The sequence below is a fragment of the Primulina huaijiensis genome, chromosome 2 (assembly GCF_012295235.1).
Source record: "Primulina huaijiensis isolate GDHJ02 chromosome 2, ASM1229523v2, whole genome shotgun sequence".
Taxonomy (NCBI): Eukaryota; Viridiplantae; Streptophyta; class Magnoliopsida; order Lamiales; family Gesneriaceae; genus Primulina; species Primulina huaijiensis.
In genome coordinates this window covers 249,531-268,209 of record NC_133307.1, presented here as the reverse complement: position 1 = coordinate 268,209, position 18,679 = coordinate 249,531, and the positions used below count along the sequence as shown (strand labels likewise).

Below are 18,679 nucleotides of genomic sequence, written 5' to 3'. Positions count from 1 at the left end.
AATCGGAGCGCATCGCGGTGGACTCAGAACCAGACGAGCCTCGCGCATTGGCTCCTGAGGTAGAAGAAGTGGAATTAGACATGATTTAAGAGAAGAACGTACGATTTGGGGAGAAGATACGGTGGAGGATCGTCGGAAATGAGGAATTTTGCACGTCGGAGCTTTGAGAAAAAATTTTGCAAGGGTTTCGCCAAGAGTTTGAATTTGAGAGTGATTTTTTGGAAATAGATGAGTTATTATATATAAAGGGAGGGAATTAATCCCCACCGTTGATCCAAGCACACATGGACGATCAGGATGCGCCTCGGAAATTGTGCGGGTATATGAAGAGACACACGCAATTATTAAAGTGTCAGACTTATCGGCTCCTCGGAATGCAAAACGTTTCTGACCGTTGGAATGGAAGGGCACGCGTCATTATGACCCCTCATCAATAGCCCGGGAGATATAAGGCCCCGGCACTTTATGTTAACCCCGGGAGATATAAGGCCCCGGCACTTTATGTTAACCTCGGGAGATATGAGGCCCCGGCACTTTATGTTAAGCCCGGGGGATAGCAGACCCCGGCACTTCATGTTAAGCTCGGGGGATGTGAGACCTTGATACTTTATTTTAAACAGGGTGGATATTAGGTGCTGGCGTTTCAGTTTGTCATTTATCAGTTATTATCAGTTAGTTTTATGGCAGTTATTATATTCAGTTCATGATATACACATCAACTGATGAAATTAGATTCTTGCAGCAAAGTAAAAAACAAAGATAAACAGAGAAACGTTATATTTATTAAAAGAAATGAGCAGAAAGTACATTCAAATATTCTTCCTCAACGGCATCCCTCCATTTGTTTAACCAACTGGTTAAAACTCCGGTGGAAGTCTTGGCAACGCTATCTGAATCTGCTATATTCTTCAGGATCTTCATCTCTTTTTTAGGCCTCAGCATGTAGACACCTTCGTGAGTACAGATGTCCACACTATCTGCAATATGGAGGCGCCGGCGATATTTCTTTATAAGAGCCACATGCTCAGGGGTGGGAGTTCCCTCTACATACTGAGAAGATTCAAGCTCATACAGCCCTTCCCAGAATCGAAGCACTTTATGGAAGACTTCATCCTCCAGTTCAGTCTTTCGTTCCTCCAGAGCTGTTTTCATGGACCCCTCTGCCATATCAAAAGTCTCCGAACTACTTGAACCTGCCATTGTACTTCTCAGATGATTATTTGCTGTTGAGGGTTACTATATATAAGGGGAAGGAATCAATCTCCACCGATGATCAAGATCAAATCGGATGATCAAAATGAGTCTAGGAAATTGTAACACGTATGTGAAGGGACGTGTACGCATATCGATGCGTCAGACTTATCTGATTCTCGGAATACGAAACGATTTTTCGGCAGAAAGTTAATGTTAAACGCATGCGTCATAAATGATACCCTACGGACTTCTCGAGAATACAAAACGACACAGTACCTAAAGCCCGAGAGATGTGAGGCCCGCCATCTCATCCTCAGCCCGAATTGTATCAGACCCCGGTATCTCAATTCATCCGTGGGATATTTGAAGCCTCCGATGCTCTTACACTCCGAATTATGTTCCAACAAAAGTACAAATATGACTAATCGGGACAGCGAGTTAAGCTCTAGCCCGACTATTTTAGGGATGAGTGGTGATACCCCTGTAAAGGCCTGGGCCCAATTGGAAAGCCCAGAATAGAGGTCAGCTTCCCGGGCACTTCACTTCTTTCCGGACACTTCTCTTCTTCCCGGGCAGTTATCGTAGCCCGGGCTCTTATACAAGCACCCCGGGTAACCGACCACCCGAGGCACCTCGAGAATTGAACCACACTCGAGTATGATTGATACAGGCCGTCTAATCTGTCAGAACCACTTGTGCTTGGAGTGTCCTAGAAGTCATCAGAAGCTATGGTATGGGCAGCTGACTTGCCATACTTGATAGGTGGCACGGGAAACAAGGTACCTACTCATTTTCTACCATAAATAGCAGGTATTAATGTCATTTACAGATTCTGAAACCTTTAAATTCTCAAGCATTTACATATTTTCTCTCAAATATTGCTTGTGTTCATCTAAAAAGCCTGCTGACTTAAGCATCGGAGTGGCTACGCCGAACACTCCTCCGGCGCCCATTCACGAGTTTCTTTCTTGTTTGCAGGTGATTGTTACCGCCATTCTTTCACTCAAATTCCCCAAACATTATAAATTATTGATTTGACCCGTTGGAGCTCCTTACCCGGCTCATCTATTTCAACTAGCTCACATCAAATACCAATAAGTATTATAAATTGATACTAATTGTAAGTATTATTAATGAATATTCATAAGTATAATGAAAGAATACTAATAAGTATGATGTATGACTATCAATAAGTAACATGAATGAATATTATTAAGTATAATAAATGACTACCAATAGTACTGTGAATGAATATTATTAAGTATAATATTACCAACAAGTATCATGAATGAACACTATCAAGTATAATCAAGTGCATTTTCTAACAAAATATGAATATCAAATGAGCCAAATCAAGTATCTAGTATCCGAATATAGCTACTATGTAGGTTAAATTAAGTACTTATTCATATTTGATGGTGGGAATTTTTTTTTTTTTTTTGTATTAAATCATATTAATACTTCATCCTAATGCATATTCAATGGAAACTCCAACAAGACTTTGTTTATGGTGATCACTTAACATCAAGTGTATTTCCAAAAAAAATATGGGTATTAGATGAGTCAAATCAGGTATTTGATATCACAATTTAGGTACTTTGTAGGTTAAATTTAGTACTTACTCTTATGTGATGGTGGGGACCATGTTTTTTGTATTATATCACAATAATACTTCATGCTAATACATTTTCAATGAAAACTCCGACATGACTTCATTTATGGTGACTACTCGAACATCAAATATATTTTCAAAAAAATACGAGTATTAAATAGGTCAAATCAGGTATCTGATATCTCAATTTAGTACATTATATGTTAAATTAATTAAGTAATTAATTGTGTTCGTTGGTTCATGGAGAATATGCTTATTTTTTATATTAAATCACAAGAACACTTCATCATAATCTATCTTCATTGAAAACTCCAACATGACTTCATTTATGGTGATCGCTCGAATATCGAGTATATTTTTAAACAAAATATGGGTAAAAAATTAGCCAAATCAGATATTTGATATCATAATTTAGGATCTTTGTAGATTAAATTAAGTACTTACTCGTATTCAATTATGAGTGGAGAAAATGTTTATTTTTTTGTATTTAATCACATAAATACTTCATTGTGTGCATCTTTAATGGAATATCTGACCGGACTTCGTTTATGGTGACAAATCGAAAAGTAAGCTCTATTTTTAAACAAAATATGGTATCAAATGGGCCAAATCAAGTATCTACTATCCCAATTTAGATATTTTTTTATGTTATATTAAGTACTTACTCGTAATCGATGGTGAATGTGAAAACATGTTTCTTTTTTTATATTAAATCACACCAACAAAAATCACAGTCTTCAAATATAAGTAGAGATGGTAATAGGTCGGGTCGTATTAAACCTGTCCTGAAGGGACGGATTTAGACCCACCTAAATGGGTCCTAAGCGGGTACGGGGCAGTTCCCAGGTTTATTCAGACCCGACCTGTATATATTTATATAAAAATAAATAATTTTTATTATTAATAAAATTATAAATAAAATACTTATAATTTTATTTTAAATATTTTAATATTGAAATAAATATATTTAATATAAAAATATATAATTACACATTTTTATTAATTATTCATAATATAAAAATTGATAATTAGTTTTCAACTGAATAAAAATTAATATATTTTAATTTGTGATAATATTTTTTTCCTTAAATATTATTAGTATAAATTTCGAAAATAATTTTATGATTAATTAATTTTTTAATTTTTAATTTTGTATTTGAAAAAACATATAAAATAAATAAATTTGGTTGAATTGCCATTTTTGAAGCCAAAAAAAAACAAGTAATGGATCGGCCGATGGATATTTTTGAGGAGGGGCCAATACAGGGCCGATCCTAACAATATATGGGTCTGAGTCTAACTTTTAAAATGAGGTCTCTGAATCATAATGTGTGTTCATATTTTTTTTAGTTTCATAGCAAATTTTCAAATTAAATCAATACGTTAAAGACAATATAAAAAACTAAATGAATAAAAATATCAAACATGTCTAAAATGATCACTAAAAAACAACCCGTCTAACAATTTTAAAGCTAAAAATACTAATCAAGTCTGTATAATCAAGTTGTTCAATAATTTCTTTCTCAATCGATAATATAGCCAATTCATTCAATCTTTCTTGTGATATGGTTGATCGAAGAAAAGTTTTGATGAGCTTTAACTTTGAGAAACTTCGCTCTGCACTTGCTACTGTGACCAAGACAGTCAACGAGATTTTATAAGCAATATGAGCATTGGAGATTCTAAATGCAATCATTATTTATATGAGTATCACATAAAAAGACGCTGATGATCAAGCGCAAACAATCTTTAGCCACATTAATAGTTTGAATGAATCTCCCACTTTTTACACAGCTAAATAACTGGGAAAAGCTGTCTTACTCACCAACCGAATTCAACATCAAATATACATATCAGTTACAGCCAATCACCACACATTCTTGATATGCCCCACATACACATTTTCAACCTTTCACTTTTGAATTTTGATCTTAGCTATACCTGATATGGTGAACGAATGGATTGATTCCATGGGGCCTTTAGGGTTGTCAATTTTTCATCTCGTTATACTTTATATATATATTGATATTTGAAATTTTGAATACATATTTTAAGAAATATTTGGGTTTTTTCTATGCACTCTCAAGCAAAGTTTCATAGCAGGAGATTTCTTGATTTGAAAACTTCCTCGTGTATATATCACAAAAGCAAAACAAAAGGGAAGTCTCAAATCTTGAATCCCTGCCTCTGAAAGAGTGAATAAATCATTAATTCGAAGGTAATATATTATTGATTCTCTTTTTCTGATTTGTTCTGATTTTTATACTTGTCCTTAATCCTCCATGCTTCCCACTATTACTCCACCCCGATAAGAAAACTAGACTGGTTTGGTAAATCATACCAACAACTTATTTCCAGCTAGATTAATTCATCCACTCCTGACTTTGATTTCGAAGATGATCGATAATTTCTTAAAATTTTACGAGTGATTTTTTTAATTATAAATTTCATGTTTCGGCCACAATAATTCTTCACAAACTGGATTTNAAAAAATTTTTGGACCCCAAAAAAGAGATGGGCCTGAGTCATTGGATTCATTTGACTGCAAAAGGCCAATGGATTTGAGCTTTGGGAAGGGGCCATTGATTGGTTGTGTAGGATTTAATTATTCGGGGTGGGAGATGTTTATATTTAATATTTATAACTAAATAATATAAGGGAAAAAAATAAAATGTGGTCAATAAGAAATTGAAAATAAAATTTAGGCTTTGTCGGATATCAATTTACAAAAGAGTAGGTCTCTTGTGAGACGGTATCACAAATCTTTAGTTGTGAGACGGGTCAACCATACCGATATTCACAATTAAAAGTAATACTCTTTGCATAAAAAGTAATATTTTTTCATGTATGACCCAAATAAGAGAATACTCTTTGCATAAAAAGTAATATTTTTTCATGGATGACCCAAATAAGAAACTCGTCTCACAAAATACGACCCGTGAGACCGTCACAAACAAGTTTTTGCCTTTACAAAAATATTACATAAAGACCGAATCCTAACTGAAACATGAACAAAGAGATTTTTCTCAAATTTATCGTTTTAGATTTAGGGCCTTTCATTTTCACTATTTAATATTTGATACTTAATAATATATTATATCATATACATAACTATTACTTATATATATACGAGTGGATCCGGGTCGGTTTACTTGAACTCGTTACACTCTTAACCCACCTCATCACATGTTTGACCGAGTTCAATAAAATAACGTGTTTAAACATGTTTAATTAAACTCTTAATGTGAAGACCAAACATTTGGGCTCAAACTATTAAGAATTGATAATTTGGAATTTGAAAGGGCAATTCGACACAAATCAAACTTGTAACAACTAATTAAGGGTTGATTTATGGATATTGAAAGAGGGTCCATAATTAAGGATGTAAATGATCCAAACCAAACCAAACAGTATCAAGCTTGGGCTAGGTTTTTTAAGATTGTTTGAGGAAGCTCGAGCTCGATTCGAGCTTCTATTATCAGGCTTGAGCTTGGTTTGTATTGAAATTACTGAACTCGAGAAAACTCGAGCTCGGCTCGTTAAAAGCTCGTTTAGCATGTTAATCAAGCCAGACTCGAGCTTGATTCATTAATAGCTTGTTTAGCATGTTTAAAAAGCCTGGCTCGAGCTTGTCTCGTTTTCGAGCTCGATAAGCATAGAATTGAGCTCGAGTTTGAGTTTGAATCGAGCTTGTTAAAAATTAAATATATCTATAAACTAATTTTAAATCAGACATAAAAATATAAATTCATTCATAAATAACCAAACCGACACAAATAAGAGCTAAAAAAAATAAATCAGTATAATATTGAACATTCCAAAAACATACATCTAGAATATTCATTATATACTGATATCACCAAAATCATACATCTAGAATATTCATTAAATATAATAGATCGAAAACAACACATCATTATGAAATGAATTCGACATAATTAACTTAAATTATTGATTAATGTCAAATGACATATCAATTTAGCATGTAAAATTTGTAATTAACCTTCATAGACTAATAGTAAAGTTACTCAACTTGTATATGACTTTGTTATGTAAATTTTTAGGGAAAAATAATAAGTTGATGTATTTCTGTTAATTTATTTTATTTATTGTATTTTAAAGAACATTTTAGTATAATGATATGCAAATAAGATTAAAAATATAATTGTGACTAAATAGTGTGAATTCATCATTTTTTCAAACACGTCTTGTAGTCAATTCCTTCCATTGACATTAGTACTAATATTTTTATTTGTCAACTCAACAAATGAGCTAAGCCCAAGCTTACGAGCCACCTAAACGACTCGAGCTCAAACTCGAGCTTACGAGTCGAGCTCGAGGTCGAGCTCGAGCTCGCGAGCCTAATATCGAACATGTTTGCGAGCTCACGAGCCGAATACGCTTAGGCTTGAGCTTGGTTTGATTAAATTTTCGAGCTCAAAATCGAGGTTGAGCTTGGTTTGATATGATTAACAAACAAACTCAAACGAACTTTTTATCGAGTCGAGCTTCGAATAGCTCGCAAACGGTTTAGTTCATTTACATCCCTATCCATAATAATGACCGTTCAGCTTACTTCCTTAAGCCTATAAATAGTGGTTCAGAAGGCACACAAAAAAACCTCCACACACTCTGTTAGCTTCAATCGAAATTTTGTCATTTCAAGCAACGAAATTTCTACTCATTTTTTAGCATAATATCTGTCCCTTAGCAAAAATTTTCGAGCAATACCCTCCTGTCCAAGCTCCGTCCATTTGGAATCATTTTCGACAACATTACTATCCGAGGATTTTGTCCACTCTAGCAACAATTTCAACAACTTTGTTCACGTTTATTTCAATAAAGATCATGTAAGTAGGCTTTTATATGTATATATGTTTTCATAAAATTTTGCATAATTATTTTTGTTAATGAGCTTTCTGTTTTAATTTGTATTATTCGTTTTAAAACCGACTGACGACATATATTTTTATATGATACTTGAAAATATGTATATTTGAAGCACTGGAAGAATATTTATTCTGAACATACCTTATTCATGGTTTATGTTATTCACGATTCTTGCTTCGCCTCTTAGAAGATTAAAATATAAGACTGATATCAGTTAGTAATGAAATTTATGATCTATTCAGTGCATAAGTTTGATACATGTTTATCTATGTAAATAAATATTTATGTATAACTGTTATTACTGTTATAATTGCAATTTTCGTGGAAAAATGATTTTAAAAGATGAGATGATTCCTTCGCTTACCGAGTGAGAACGATGAATAGTTAAAGGATGATGAACATACCCAAATTTGAGGATCGTGAAAAAGAATAAGACCGCTTCCATTGTTTAGTTTCGTTTTTATTAGATTATGTTATTCCGCTGCTGTAAAACATTATGTTATTATGTTATTTTGGAGTTGTAAAGATAACATTCCGTTTATGATATAAATAGATTTGTTTGGAATTCTGTACTTCTAGATACTTGTTGTTTAGGATTATATGACTGTTAAAATAATGTCGGTGTCACATGCCTCGGTCTCGATGTGTGACACTTAACCACCTAGCAACCTATTCGATCGAGTTTAAACCCATCCCGTTCGGTGCAAGTTCAATGCAGAGCTTGATTTAAATTCGACCCATTATCATCTTAGAGAATGATGATGTGGCTAGGGGTCTGCCAAGTCGGGTTTGGGTTTCGTCTTAATTGTATAAAAGTTTATAGTTTAGCAAGAAGAATACAAGAAATGCCTCTTGTACTTTAATTTTTATATTTTTAATTACATTACAATTATTTAAAGTATTATTTTTTTCAAACTTGAATATTGTAAAATGTTATAGATAAACAATTGAGAACTCTGAAATGATATCTACCTTTGTTTAAGCCATTTATTTCAAAACTATAGTTTTAATATTTTTTTTATTGTGCTATCTTTTTCATTTTTGTTTTTTGTTAGAATATATATGGAAACATAATAATGGTTATTATTTTGTACAGACACATCAACTACTATATTTATATTTTTCTTTCTATAAATAATTATTTTAAAAAATATTTTTCCTCCCCTAATTAATTTTTTTGGCTCTGTCCTTGCCGGCTACTGATACAGTAAATTTGACAAAGGAGTAGAAGAGTAAAAAAGGAAGATGATATGAATAAATGTAGGGGTGTTCAAACTTCGGATAAAATCGAAAAAATCGAAAATCCAAACCGAAAAAATCGAACACCAAACTGAACCGAAAGCCGAATTTTTTAATTTGGATATAAATGTTAAAATCGAAGTTTATTTGGTTCGGTTTCGGATTATATTTGTCAAAACCGAATAAACCGAAAAAATCGAAATTTCATTAAATTAATAATTTTTTTATATTTTTATTTATATTATGTATTTTGATATGATATTTAGTGAATGAAAAACTATTTTGAACAAATTTTAGTTGATTGTTGTTTGTTTAATTAATTTAGACCTTATATTTAAATATTTTACTAAGAAAATATGTAGAAAGTTAACATATTATATTTTACAATATATTTATATTACTAATTTAAATAATTTTATCAAAACCGAATTAACCGAGCGAAATAACCGAACCGTTTTGATAGAAAACCGAACCGAACTGAAGAAAAATGGTTCGGATATCGGATTATATATTTCTAAAACCGAAAAAACCGAAATAAAAAACCGAAAATCGAACCGAACAGACCGATGAACAACCTTAGATATGATAATAGTTGGGGAATTTCAAGGAACTTTGTATTATTTATTTAGTTTTTTAAGATTTTGTTATATGTTATGTAATATTATTTCTCATGCTAATAATATTAATTGTTGAACAATTTTGACTAAACGTAATGAATAACATATCTATTATGAAATTTGAATAAGTTATTTTTTTTTTTATTTTTTACAGTTTATCTGTAATTGAAAAGTATTATCAAATGTCAAGCGTATAAAAATCAAAGAGAAAGCTTATTTAACATAAGGGTGTGAACGAATCGATTCGAGTCAAATATGCTGAAGAGTTTAAGGCTTGAATTTGGCTCGAAATAGATATATTCGAGCTCGATTTGAAGCTCTAAAAATTAAATTTTTTGGTTCGAATTCGATTCGAATTAGTGTTAGAGTTCAAGTTCGACTCGAAAAATATAAATATGTTCGCGAGTTTTTCGAACTCTTGCTCGAAAGGCTCGAAATCTATTTATTTAATATATATTGATATTATAATACTAAAACATCAAAACTCGTGAATTATCGAACAATTTATTTTGAGCTCTAATTCAACTAAAAAGAGTTAAAAAATTTGAATATAATCAAATATTTTTCGATTTGACTAAAAATCTGCAAACCTACTCAACAACTTCACCAGAAGTAACAATCCCTTAAAATTAATCATAAATTATAATTACGTTTATTACATCACATTTATTCAGTCTTGGAATCCTAGGAAAACCGACTATGTATAGAAGAAGAGTCCCTCGGCGATAAAATCGCCTCGTCCCCGCCCGCCCAAACGAATCACAATTTGAAATTCAATTTGATTTCTGTCACTTTCCCCATTTGTAGCTGTCTTTCTTCCCACAAATCAAATAAATCTAAGCTCAAATCCAAACCCAGATCCAATTTGCTTCGACCCCTTTGACCCACTACTTCTCCCATGTCAAACGCCGATTCCACCTCCTCCACTCCTTCTCCAGCCGGGCCTCTGTCAGCTGTAGGTGACATAGTTTTGTTGATTTGATTATGCTCTGAGAGTTTTTTTTTTAAAATTTTTTTGATTGTTTTGTTAGAAAAAAGAGAATGTGATTCCAATTAGCCCCAAGATTGCGGTACGATTTGACTTCAATGTCCTATTTATTTGATAAATAATCATCTCATTTTCTCCGACTGGAAAGAGTGATGATTTGTGCCTATGGGTTTTTGCAGGAACTGGCTGAATCCAGGCAGGAGCTTATGAATAGAATACAGACTTTGAAACAGGTGAGCTTCTCTCTAAGATTAATTTTGTTTGTTGAAGTACGTTTTCTTAGCCCAGGCAAGGAGATTTAGATGCATGTATTCTTTGTAAATTGATTTTGCTACATTTGCCCGTCTGAAATCTTTAATTATCGGTTGCCTGTATTTGAGTCTTGGATAATTGATTGATTGTATAATAGATTCCTATGTGTAAGAAGTTAATCCCTTTTCGTACCTAATGATCTAATAGTCGAAAGGTTTAGAAACTCCAGGCAAATATGAGATTTTACTTTGATGTGACCATGGCTCCCGGGCACTTTCGACATACCAAATGGCTTTTGAATAATGAGTTCAATTAACTTACAAGAAGAAGCTTGTTCATGCCCCAACTTTTGTACTTTCCAAGTTTGACTTAGGACATCGTTTTGTGGGCAAAAAATATTCTATTTTTGAATAATGAGTTCGATTGTCTGCAATTCTTTCCATATATTAGTTGATTTCTGTGGTTACTTTTCAAATAACTAGGATCTACAAAATTGGCGGTTGAAGATGGACACTCAGGTTAAGGTCTACCGCTCTGTAAGTGCTTTCGTTTTGTTAAATACATAGCTGTTTGTGAGAATTACTCATTAATATGGAAACTTGGGTTTGCTTCATTTTTAAGGTCCAATCTGTGTGTTATTGTGGTTAGCGTATTCGGTAATGCAGATCACAAAGAAAGTTGCATTTTGCATAAATTGGCCTTTCACCACTAATACTGCATAATTAATTAAAATTTAAAAAGATGTTTCACTTAATAAAAAACCTTTAGCCCAAAGAAGATTCAAACTCAAGGAACTAGGGGAGTATTATTGAAATCTCTGGCATATCAAACGGATGCAGAAAAGTGAAATTGGACTAAATAATAGTTCCCAGAAGATTGACTCCATCAAGGTAGACAGTAATATATTTTTCGATTGATTCCTAGTGACCTAAGAACGGTTTAAATTTGTGCCATATGTAATCCGAACCTTACAAGATAAAGACAAGCAGGTTTGCCTTTTGTTTTCATAAGTCTAAGCGAATATGATGTTTTTATCTTACCATGCTATATAATTCTGCTTCCTTGCTTTTTTCAGGAGCTATCAGAGCTTAAAAATTCCCTATATTCTGAAGTGGAGCAACTACGATCAGTTAGCGGCCTTCCCAAAATTCCATGTTTCTCTTTGTTTTATGTTTTTATACATTTACAAAATTTTCATTTGTTCAACTAATATAGGAATTTCAAGAGCTGAGAAGTACTGTTCAGCAGCAACAAGAAGATGTTACAGCCAGCCTAAAAAATTTAGAGGTCAGTGTCTAAAACACAAAAAAGACTTTATTAATGAATTTCTCTATGTTCACATTATTTTGAATCTTTTGTAGCTGCAAGATGTTTCTGCAGAAGCCAAAGAGGGTACAACAAATATGGAAAACAGTGATGATACAACTCAAGATTCGTCAAAAGATGACAATGGTAAGGAAACACGTGGATAGATCGAAATATTCAAGCATTTCTGTACCCAATGATATGCTACTTCGTTGAAGTGAGGTGAAACTCATAACTATTTAGAATGAAACTCTTGTCTTAGAATGCATAATTATTAAGCTGGGATGCCCGGAAAGGACTCAAGGAAGGTCACTAGTTGTTCAGCTTTTCTGCTTTATACTTTTTTCTGTGGAGAGATTTTGGTTCTGGAAATAAGTTGACGTTTTAAAGTGTGTGCGGCCATCGGACTCTCAAATTCGATTTTTTTTTACGTGTCTTTGCATTATAATATATTAGAGTTAATTAAGGCAGTCAAGCCAAACTGGTGCCTAAAAAAATATCAATAAAGAGTTTTCGGTTTAAATAACATGTGACTGACCATTCAACCTCAAAATTTGAAAGGTATTGGAGAAGGGTTGATGGAATTTCAAAAATATCAGTTGGGATGATTGCTTTGTCTCCCACGAGCAACAATCTTGAAATTTTGTATATTTTCAAAATTTTAAGTAAACAAATGAGAATCATATGAAAAATCAAATCAAATCAACAAACAAAAACTAAAGCTACATCAACGCTTTGTAGTGATTAGTAGACAGTAGTAGATTTCATGCGAGATGTGGAACGTTTGATAAACCAGCACTATGTGATGTACAGTTGATGTATGTGTGGTCCAACATAACTACCGCAAGCACTAAAGAAGATTTTAAACGTTCAAAGAGCCTAAGAATTCACCAAATGTATGACTTGTGCAGCTATTCATATACACATCGACGCCTTTGAGGCCCGCTTGCTTGTGCCTAGGACAATGACGATAACGGTAACATCATCATGATATTTCCGTCTCCTTCCAGCTGGTATCCTCAAGAGCTCTTCCATACTGAAGCCTGACATAAACCGAAGGAAATAATCAGAAATTAAAGAAGATTTTAAACCTTAAAAGATGCAGGAATAAAGTAGTTCTATTATCAACCATAGAAAATTTAGCAGCATACCTGCTATACCTGCTGCCCTTGCAGCGAGCTGCTCGACCAGAAATTTTGCTGGATCACCAGAAGGATTTCGCAAAATATAGGAATGCACTAGCTTTACAACTTCATTATTACTAAAGAAGTCGAATAATCCATCACTTCCTAATACAACGAAGTGATCAGAACTTGAGACCTCGTGAATTCGGAGCGATGGTTGTAAGGATACGTATGGAGGACTTATGAGATTACGTACTTGAAGAATTCCCATCAAAGCATCATTCATATTTTTCTGTGACACACAAGTAGAATAGTTTAGATCAATACTGGTGATAGAAGCCAGAAGGGTATCCTAGGCTTTGTTGAATCAAGATCTGGAATTACTAAATTTGAATCGTGCAATTGTAAGCCTGACAGATCAATCTCGAATAAATCGTCGCACCTTTTTAAGGTAACCAACTCCAAACGCCCTCGTGACCTTCAACTTCCCTTTGACTTTACCAGCCACAATCGTGCAAGGGTCGTCGGGATGGTTGTTTAGAAGCCGTGCTTTCTCAACTTCATTGTCGACATTATGAATATCAGTGAGCGGAATGGCTTGCAACCCTTTGTTATCCTTCATGTTGACACCTTCAGTATACGTGGCCAATACAGCTCGACTATCACCAATATTGAGCAAGTACAAATCCTTCCCATAGAGTAACACTATTAACACACAAGATCCTATGGATACTAAATCTGGACGGTCTTCCATTTCTTGTTCAACCATGCGCAAAAAATCATCCTCTGCTTGGGTCAGAGCATGTTGAAGGCAGTTGAGAACTTTTTGCTTGAACAAATCCGATGATTGGTTCCACGAGCCACAAGACTTTACTAAGTCCTGTTCAAGTTCCAAGTCTGCTAGGTTGAGATGATATGCAATAGTTTCATACAAAGTTCCGGCAAGAAAATCCGCTGCATCTCTACCATTGAATCCATCATAAATGGCACAGAAAACCCAACCGTTCTCCTCGCTACAAACTGCCTGAACTCGATCTTCACCAGCCGCCCCACCAGCCACTTGTACTTCCATTGTACCAAGAAAGTTTTGAGATTTTGGTGAAAATGAATCATAATCAAGTGCTTCACTTGGAGAGGATGGACTAAAACTCAAGTTTGACATGCTACTTGGAAGAGAAGATGGCAAAAAGTCCATCTTATTTAGAGATGGTGAAGAGGGAATCCTACGGAATGAATTAGGAGAATCCAATGTTGGAAGTATTTCAGCACTAATAAACCCATTGCACATATTTGTATTAGCTAATGTAGCATTGGCACTCAATGCTGCACCGGAGAGGCAAGAGAAGGAGCTGCTCGCTCTTCGGAGTTTAACCTTAGATGGGATATCCATAGATTTTGATCTGTCACAACAATCATCTTTATTGGAATTGCAATGATACCCGAAACTAACCTTGATTTCTCCTGAATCATGCATGGTTTCCTCGTGAATCATTACACTTGAGGGAAAACCAGAAAAAAAAAACTCAATCAAGAAGTTTTTTTCCTGCTTGAACAAAATACAAATACAATAAGAATTTGTATGCAAATTGGGTGTCGACAAGAAACAACATATATATAATTCGATAAGGATTTTGACTCAACTCGCCATCAGTAAAAAATGTCTACAAAGGTTTCAGATCGTACATAGTATGGTATAAAATTATTCAATAAAATTCTGCAAAGATTAATAGTAGAATAACTCAAATGCTTTGTATGCGTCAGTCATATCCGCTGAGTGATCTTTGTTTTATACATAGATACAGAAATTAAACAATCTCGGGTACATGTTGTGATGTTGCTAATGAAGAGAACGAAGTAGACCACATCGTCCTGTCATATTTATCCATAGACTCGGTGGAAAATCTAGATAATAAACCAAATTTATATACTAATCTCAATGTGAGGATCAAATCAGATCATAAAACCTAAACACAATCAACCCCAAGAAATACAATCTACCATATTTTGGCGAGAAGTGAAAAATGAAAAACCCATTAATATGCCAACTCACGTGAATTTCAAAAAACATGCAAATCCTGGAGAAGAAGCCTACATACACACAAAAAGAAAAATAATTTAATAGAATTCAAATGCTCCACGCGTAATGTCACATCAAGAAACCAAACGTTTAAGAAAATCCCAAACTCACCTTGATCAGAACCAAGAATACCAAAAGCTTGAAACCTGAGATCTAATTATCATTCAAAATACACACTTATATAGGGTGAAGAAAACAAAAGTTAGTAGTGAGTCTTTGTATGTGCAGACACTGTGCAACACACACGGACTAACGAAAGTAGAAGCTAAAGCCTATTCGGATGTAAGGAAGGATCTTGGAGAAATGCGACAGGTGGATGGTTGGAGGGGGTCTGCTAAACGCAGTAAAATTTAATGGGCTGAGAATTAATGGCTGGAAAGTGTTCAAAATGTCGTCAGATTCACCAATACCGGTGATTTTGATGAAGTTGGCAGTTTTTTTGGGTGCAGGAAAAAAGAAAGCGGCCGCCTCTTGTTTTGTTCCCTTTGACCCGAAATCTTTTCTTTTTGGTGAGATGCGTGTGGTATTCAGTATTCTCCACTCTTTATTATTTTCTGCTTTATTCTATTCCAAGTGTTGGAGATTTAATTTGCTTATAGTTTGAAAGATTTAAATGAAGAAAAACATTAAATAAATCCAACTTTTAAAAATGATTTTATTCAAAAAAAAAAAGGAATCGATTTTGACATTTAGATAAAATATATTTTTGTTTTTATTTTTAATAGAAATAACAATAGAAATCCAAAAGCCATAAGATATGGCTTCTAAAAAATAATCAAATAAGTGTTTTTTCAAAATCAATTTTTTTAACCACACAATATAATTTTAAAAAAACATTTTTTTTAAAAAAAATATATTTTGATTCTCCGACCAAATACACTGTAAACAGAGTCATAAAAATGGGTCAGAGACTCAAAAGTATTCAGTCAGCCAAGAATATGTGATTTTGTTACGAGTTTTAATATACATTTCGAGCACTTTATATGACTTGACTACCATAATAGTAAAGTAAATCGATATTTTATTAAATAACAAACCAAATCATATCAAATAATTAATAATTAAAAATCAATCAAATCAAATCTAGATTTTTTCGTTTGGTTTGAATAATGGATTTTAAACTTCAATTTTGATTATTTTTAAATATAATTTAAATGTTCAAATATTATAAATCAACAAATATCATCAATTCACACACAAGCATTAAAGTATTTACTATTATGATGTTTGAAAAAAAAAATAAAAATCATAAAAAATTATTTTAATTTCAAAAGAGACTCCACATCAGTAAATATATTTGGAAAACAGAAAAAGAAATAAATATAATAAAACAAAAAAATTTAAGTTTTAATAGTTGAAAAAATAGTAGTAAAAAAGCAAGTTTTTAATAGATTCCATGATAAAGTTTCAATATTTAAAAATATTGGTTTGATTTAATCTAAACTTCAAATCAAACCAATTTCTTTGTCAAATGAATATTTTATTTGTTTATTATTTTAATAAATTGATATTATCAACTTAAAATTTTACCTTTTTATATTAAAAGATATTGTTTGATTTATCTTTAGATATTATAAGATTTGTTTTTAATATGATTTTTATCTCTAAAATATTTTATCCTTATTTAAAAGAGTTTTATATCTAATGAAAATCTATTTTTCATATTTTCTAAGATTCGTTTATGGAATGATTTTTGGGTCAATCATGAGATATATATATAGAGGGCCTTACAGCCGTGTTTGAGCTTTTTTCTGTCGACTGATGTTTTTTTGAACATACACAAAGCCTAAGGTTGAAGAATTTGAGTGATTGATTCATGTTTATACCGCGTTGCTGATTGGTGTTGTAATGTCCAAAAGTCAACCCACGTAAACATCATGCATGCAATTGATTTAAATTGATTAATTGCTTTATTTAATTGATTTTAAATGCTTGAATGATACTTAGTATATTATTGATTGTCTAATTGCATGATTTCATGAAAACTTGTGATTTTATCGGAATATTCGATAATAAGCTGGAGAAAAGAGACTGTGGACGACCAATATAAAATATTTTTCGATAAATATTTTTGAGGTTTAATAATATGATTAAAATTTTATAAAAATGCTGGAGCCCAAATTATTTTATGAGACGAGCTCGATTTTATCCGGGAAGCCGGTTTTGGTCAAACGAAGGACTTTTAAAGGCAAAAAAATTATTATTTTTGAAAACAAATTTTGTAAACTTTTATTTTACAATTAAATAGGTATTAATGTGCCTAATTTACCTATGATTTAAGGGTCCAATTATTCCTGAAAACCCAAAATCCTAACCCATTAAACATGAAATTTTTGAAAATAATAAAAGGCAAAGCTAGGGTTATTGAGTCCCCTAGCAGCCGCACACCATCACACACAAAATTTCGAGATTTTGGAGAGAAATTTCAAGGTCGTTCATCGTCCGTTAGTCTCCCTTCGCAACCCACGTCAATGATCGTATATTCGAGCGTATTAAACGCAAAGGCATGCTTCTAAACTCTTTTGATGCACCATTCAAATCATAATATGCATATTTTATGTATTTTAATATGAAAAATATTTGAGTTCAAATCGCTTGAAGTTTTGATAATTTTATGCGTATATGATCGCGTTATGATTTTCAACGGGTACGCTGCCAACATAGGATGTTTAAGGGATCGAAAGAGTGTCGTTAAGGCACGAGACGATGGCTGGACAAGAGCTAAAGGATCCATGCATGGTGAAGGGCAGAACCTAGGGTTTATGGGCTTTCCTTGGGACTTAAGGGTTCGGTTATGAGGCGTGGTGCACCAGGGCTCGGCCAGGGCTGGTCAGGGTCTTGTGTTGGCTGTAACCAAGTGAGCTAGAGGGCTGGATGGTGGCTGGACGTGGTGGCAACAATGAGGGAAGAGTCCACAAGCTCTAGGACTTTTCCCCATACACGCGTGCGGCTAGGTTCTTCAGGATGGTGCGTGGCTGGTCTAGGTGTCTAGTCTGGTCCAATAGGGTCTATGGAGGATGGCTCTGGGTCGGGACATGGTCTGGTGCAGCGGAGGTCCTAGGTGGCTTGGGTTAGCATGGGTCGAGACTTTGGGGAATAGAAGGAAGGGAACTTGCGCGTAGGGGTGTTCAAACTTCGGATAAAATCGAAAAAACCGAAAATCCAAACACCAAACTGAACCGAAAGCCGAATTTTGTAATTCGGATATAAATGTTAAAATAGAAGTTTATTTGGTTCGGTTTCGGATTATATATGTCAAAACCGAACAAACCGAAATTTCATTAAATTAATAATTTTTTTATATTTTTATTTATATTATATATTTTGATATGATCGGATATCAGATTATATATTTCTAAAACCGAAAACCGAAATAAAAAC

The 18,679-nt window shown here is 33.4% G+C and overlaps 2 protein-coding genes across 6 annotated transcripts; one reads left to right on the top strand and one right to left on the bottom strand.

Moving 5' to 3' along the window:
* The first annotated feature begins 10,222 nt into the window (after positions 1 to 10,222).
* Positions 10,223 to 13,070, top strand: LOC140962512 (uncharacterized). 3 transcript variants are annotated; one of them, XM_073421465.1, is made up of 7 exons: positions 10,223 to 10,507; positions 10,584 to 10,622; positions 10,720 to 10,773; positions 11,275 to 11,310; positions 11,868 to 11,921; positions 12,008 to 12,079; positions 12,154 to 13,070. In XM_073421465.1, the coding sequence occupies exons 1-7, from the start codon at positions 10,451 to 10,453 to the stop codon at positions 12,262 to 12,264; spliced, it is 423 nt and encodes a 140-aa protein (XP_073277566.1). In that variant the 5' UTR covers positions 10,223 to 10,450; the 3' UTR covers positions 12,265 to 13,070. The 3 variants fall into 3 exon arrangements, with proteins under 3 accessions (XP_073277566.1, XP_073277574.1, XP_073277563.1); XM_073421462.1 differs by having other exon boundaries at positions 10,225 to 10,507; positions 11,275 to 11,328; XM_073421473.1 differs by lacking the exon at positions 10,584 to 10,622 and having other exon boundaries at positions 11,275 to 11,328.
* Positions 12,783 to 15,807, bottom strand: LOC140962495 (probable protein phosphatase 2C 40). 3 transcript variants are annotated; one of them, XM_073421444.1, is made up of 4 exons: positions 15,387 to 15,807; positions 13,664 to 14,743; positions 13,249 to 13,513; positions 12,783 to 13,140 (listed from the first exon to the last, which is right to left on the bottom strand). In XM_073421444.1, the coding sequence occupies exons 2-4, from the start codon at positions 14,711 to 14,713 to the stop codon at positions 13,013 to 13,015; spliced, it is 1,443 nt and encodes a 480-aa protein (XP_073277545.1). In that variant the 5' UTR covers positions 14,714 to 14,743; positions 15,387 to 15,807; the 3' UTR covers positions 12,783 to 13,012. The 3 variants fall into 3 exon arrangements, with proteins under 3 accessions (XP_073277545.1, XP_073277551.1, XP_073277537.1); XM_073421450.1 differs by having other exon boundaries at positions 13,664 to 14,717; positions 15,410 to 15,807; XM_073421436.1 differs by having other exon boundaries at positions 13,664 to 14,764; positions 15,410 to 15,806.
* Positions 15,808 to 18,679: the final 2,872 nt, after the last annotated feature.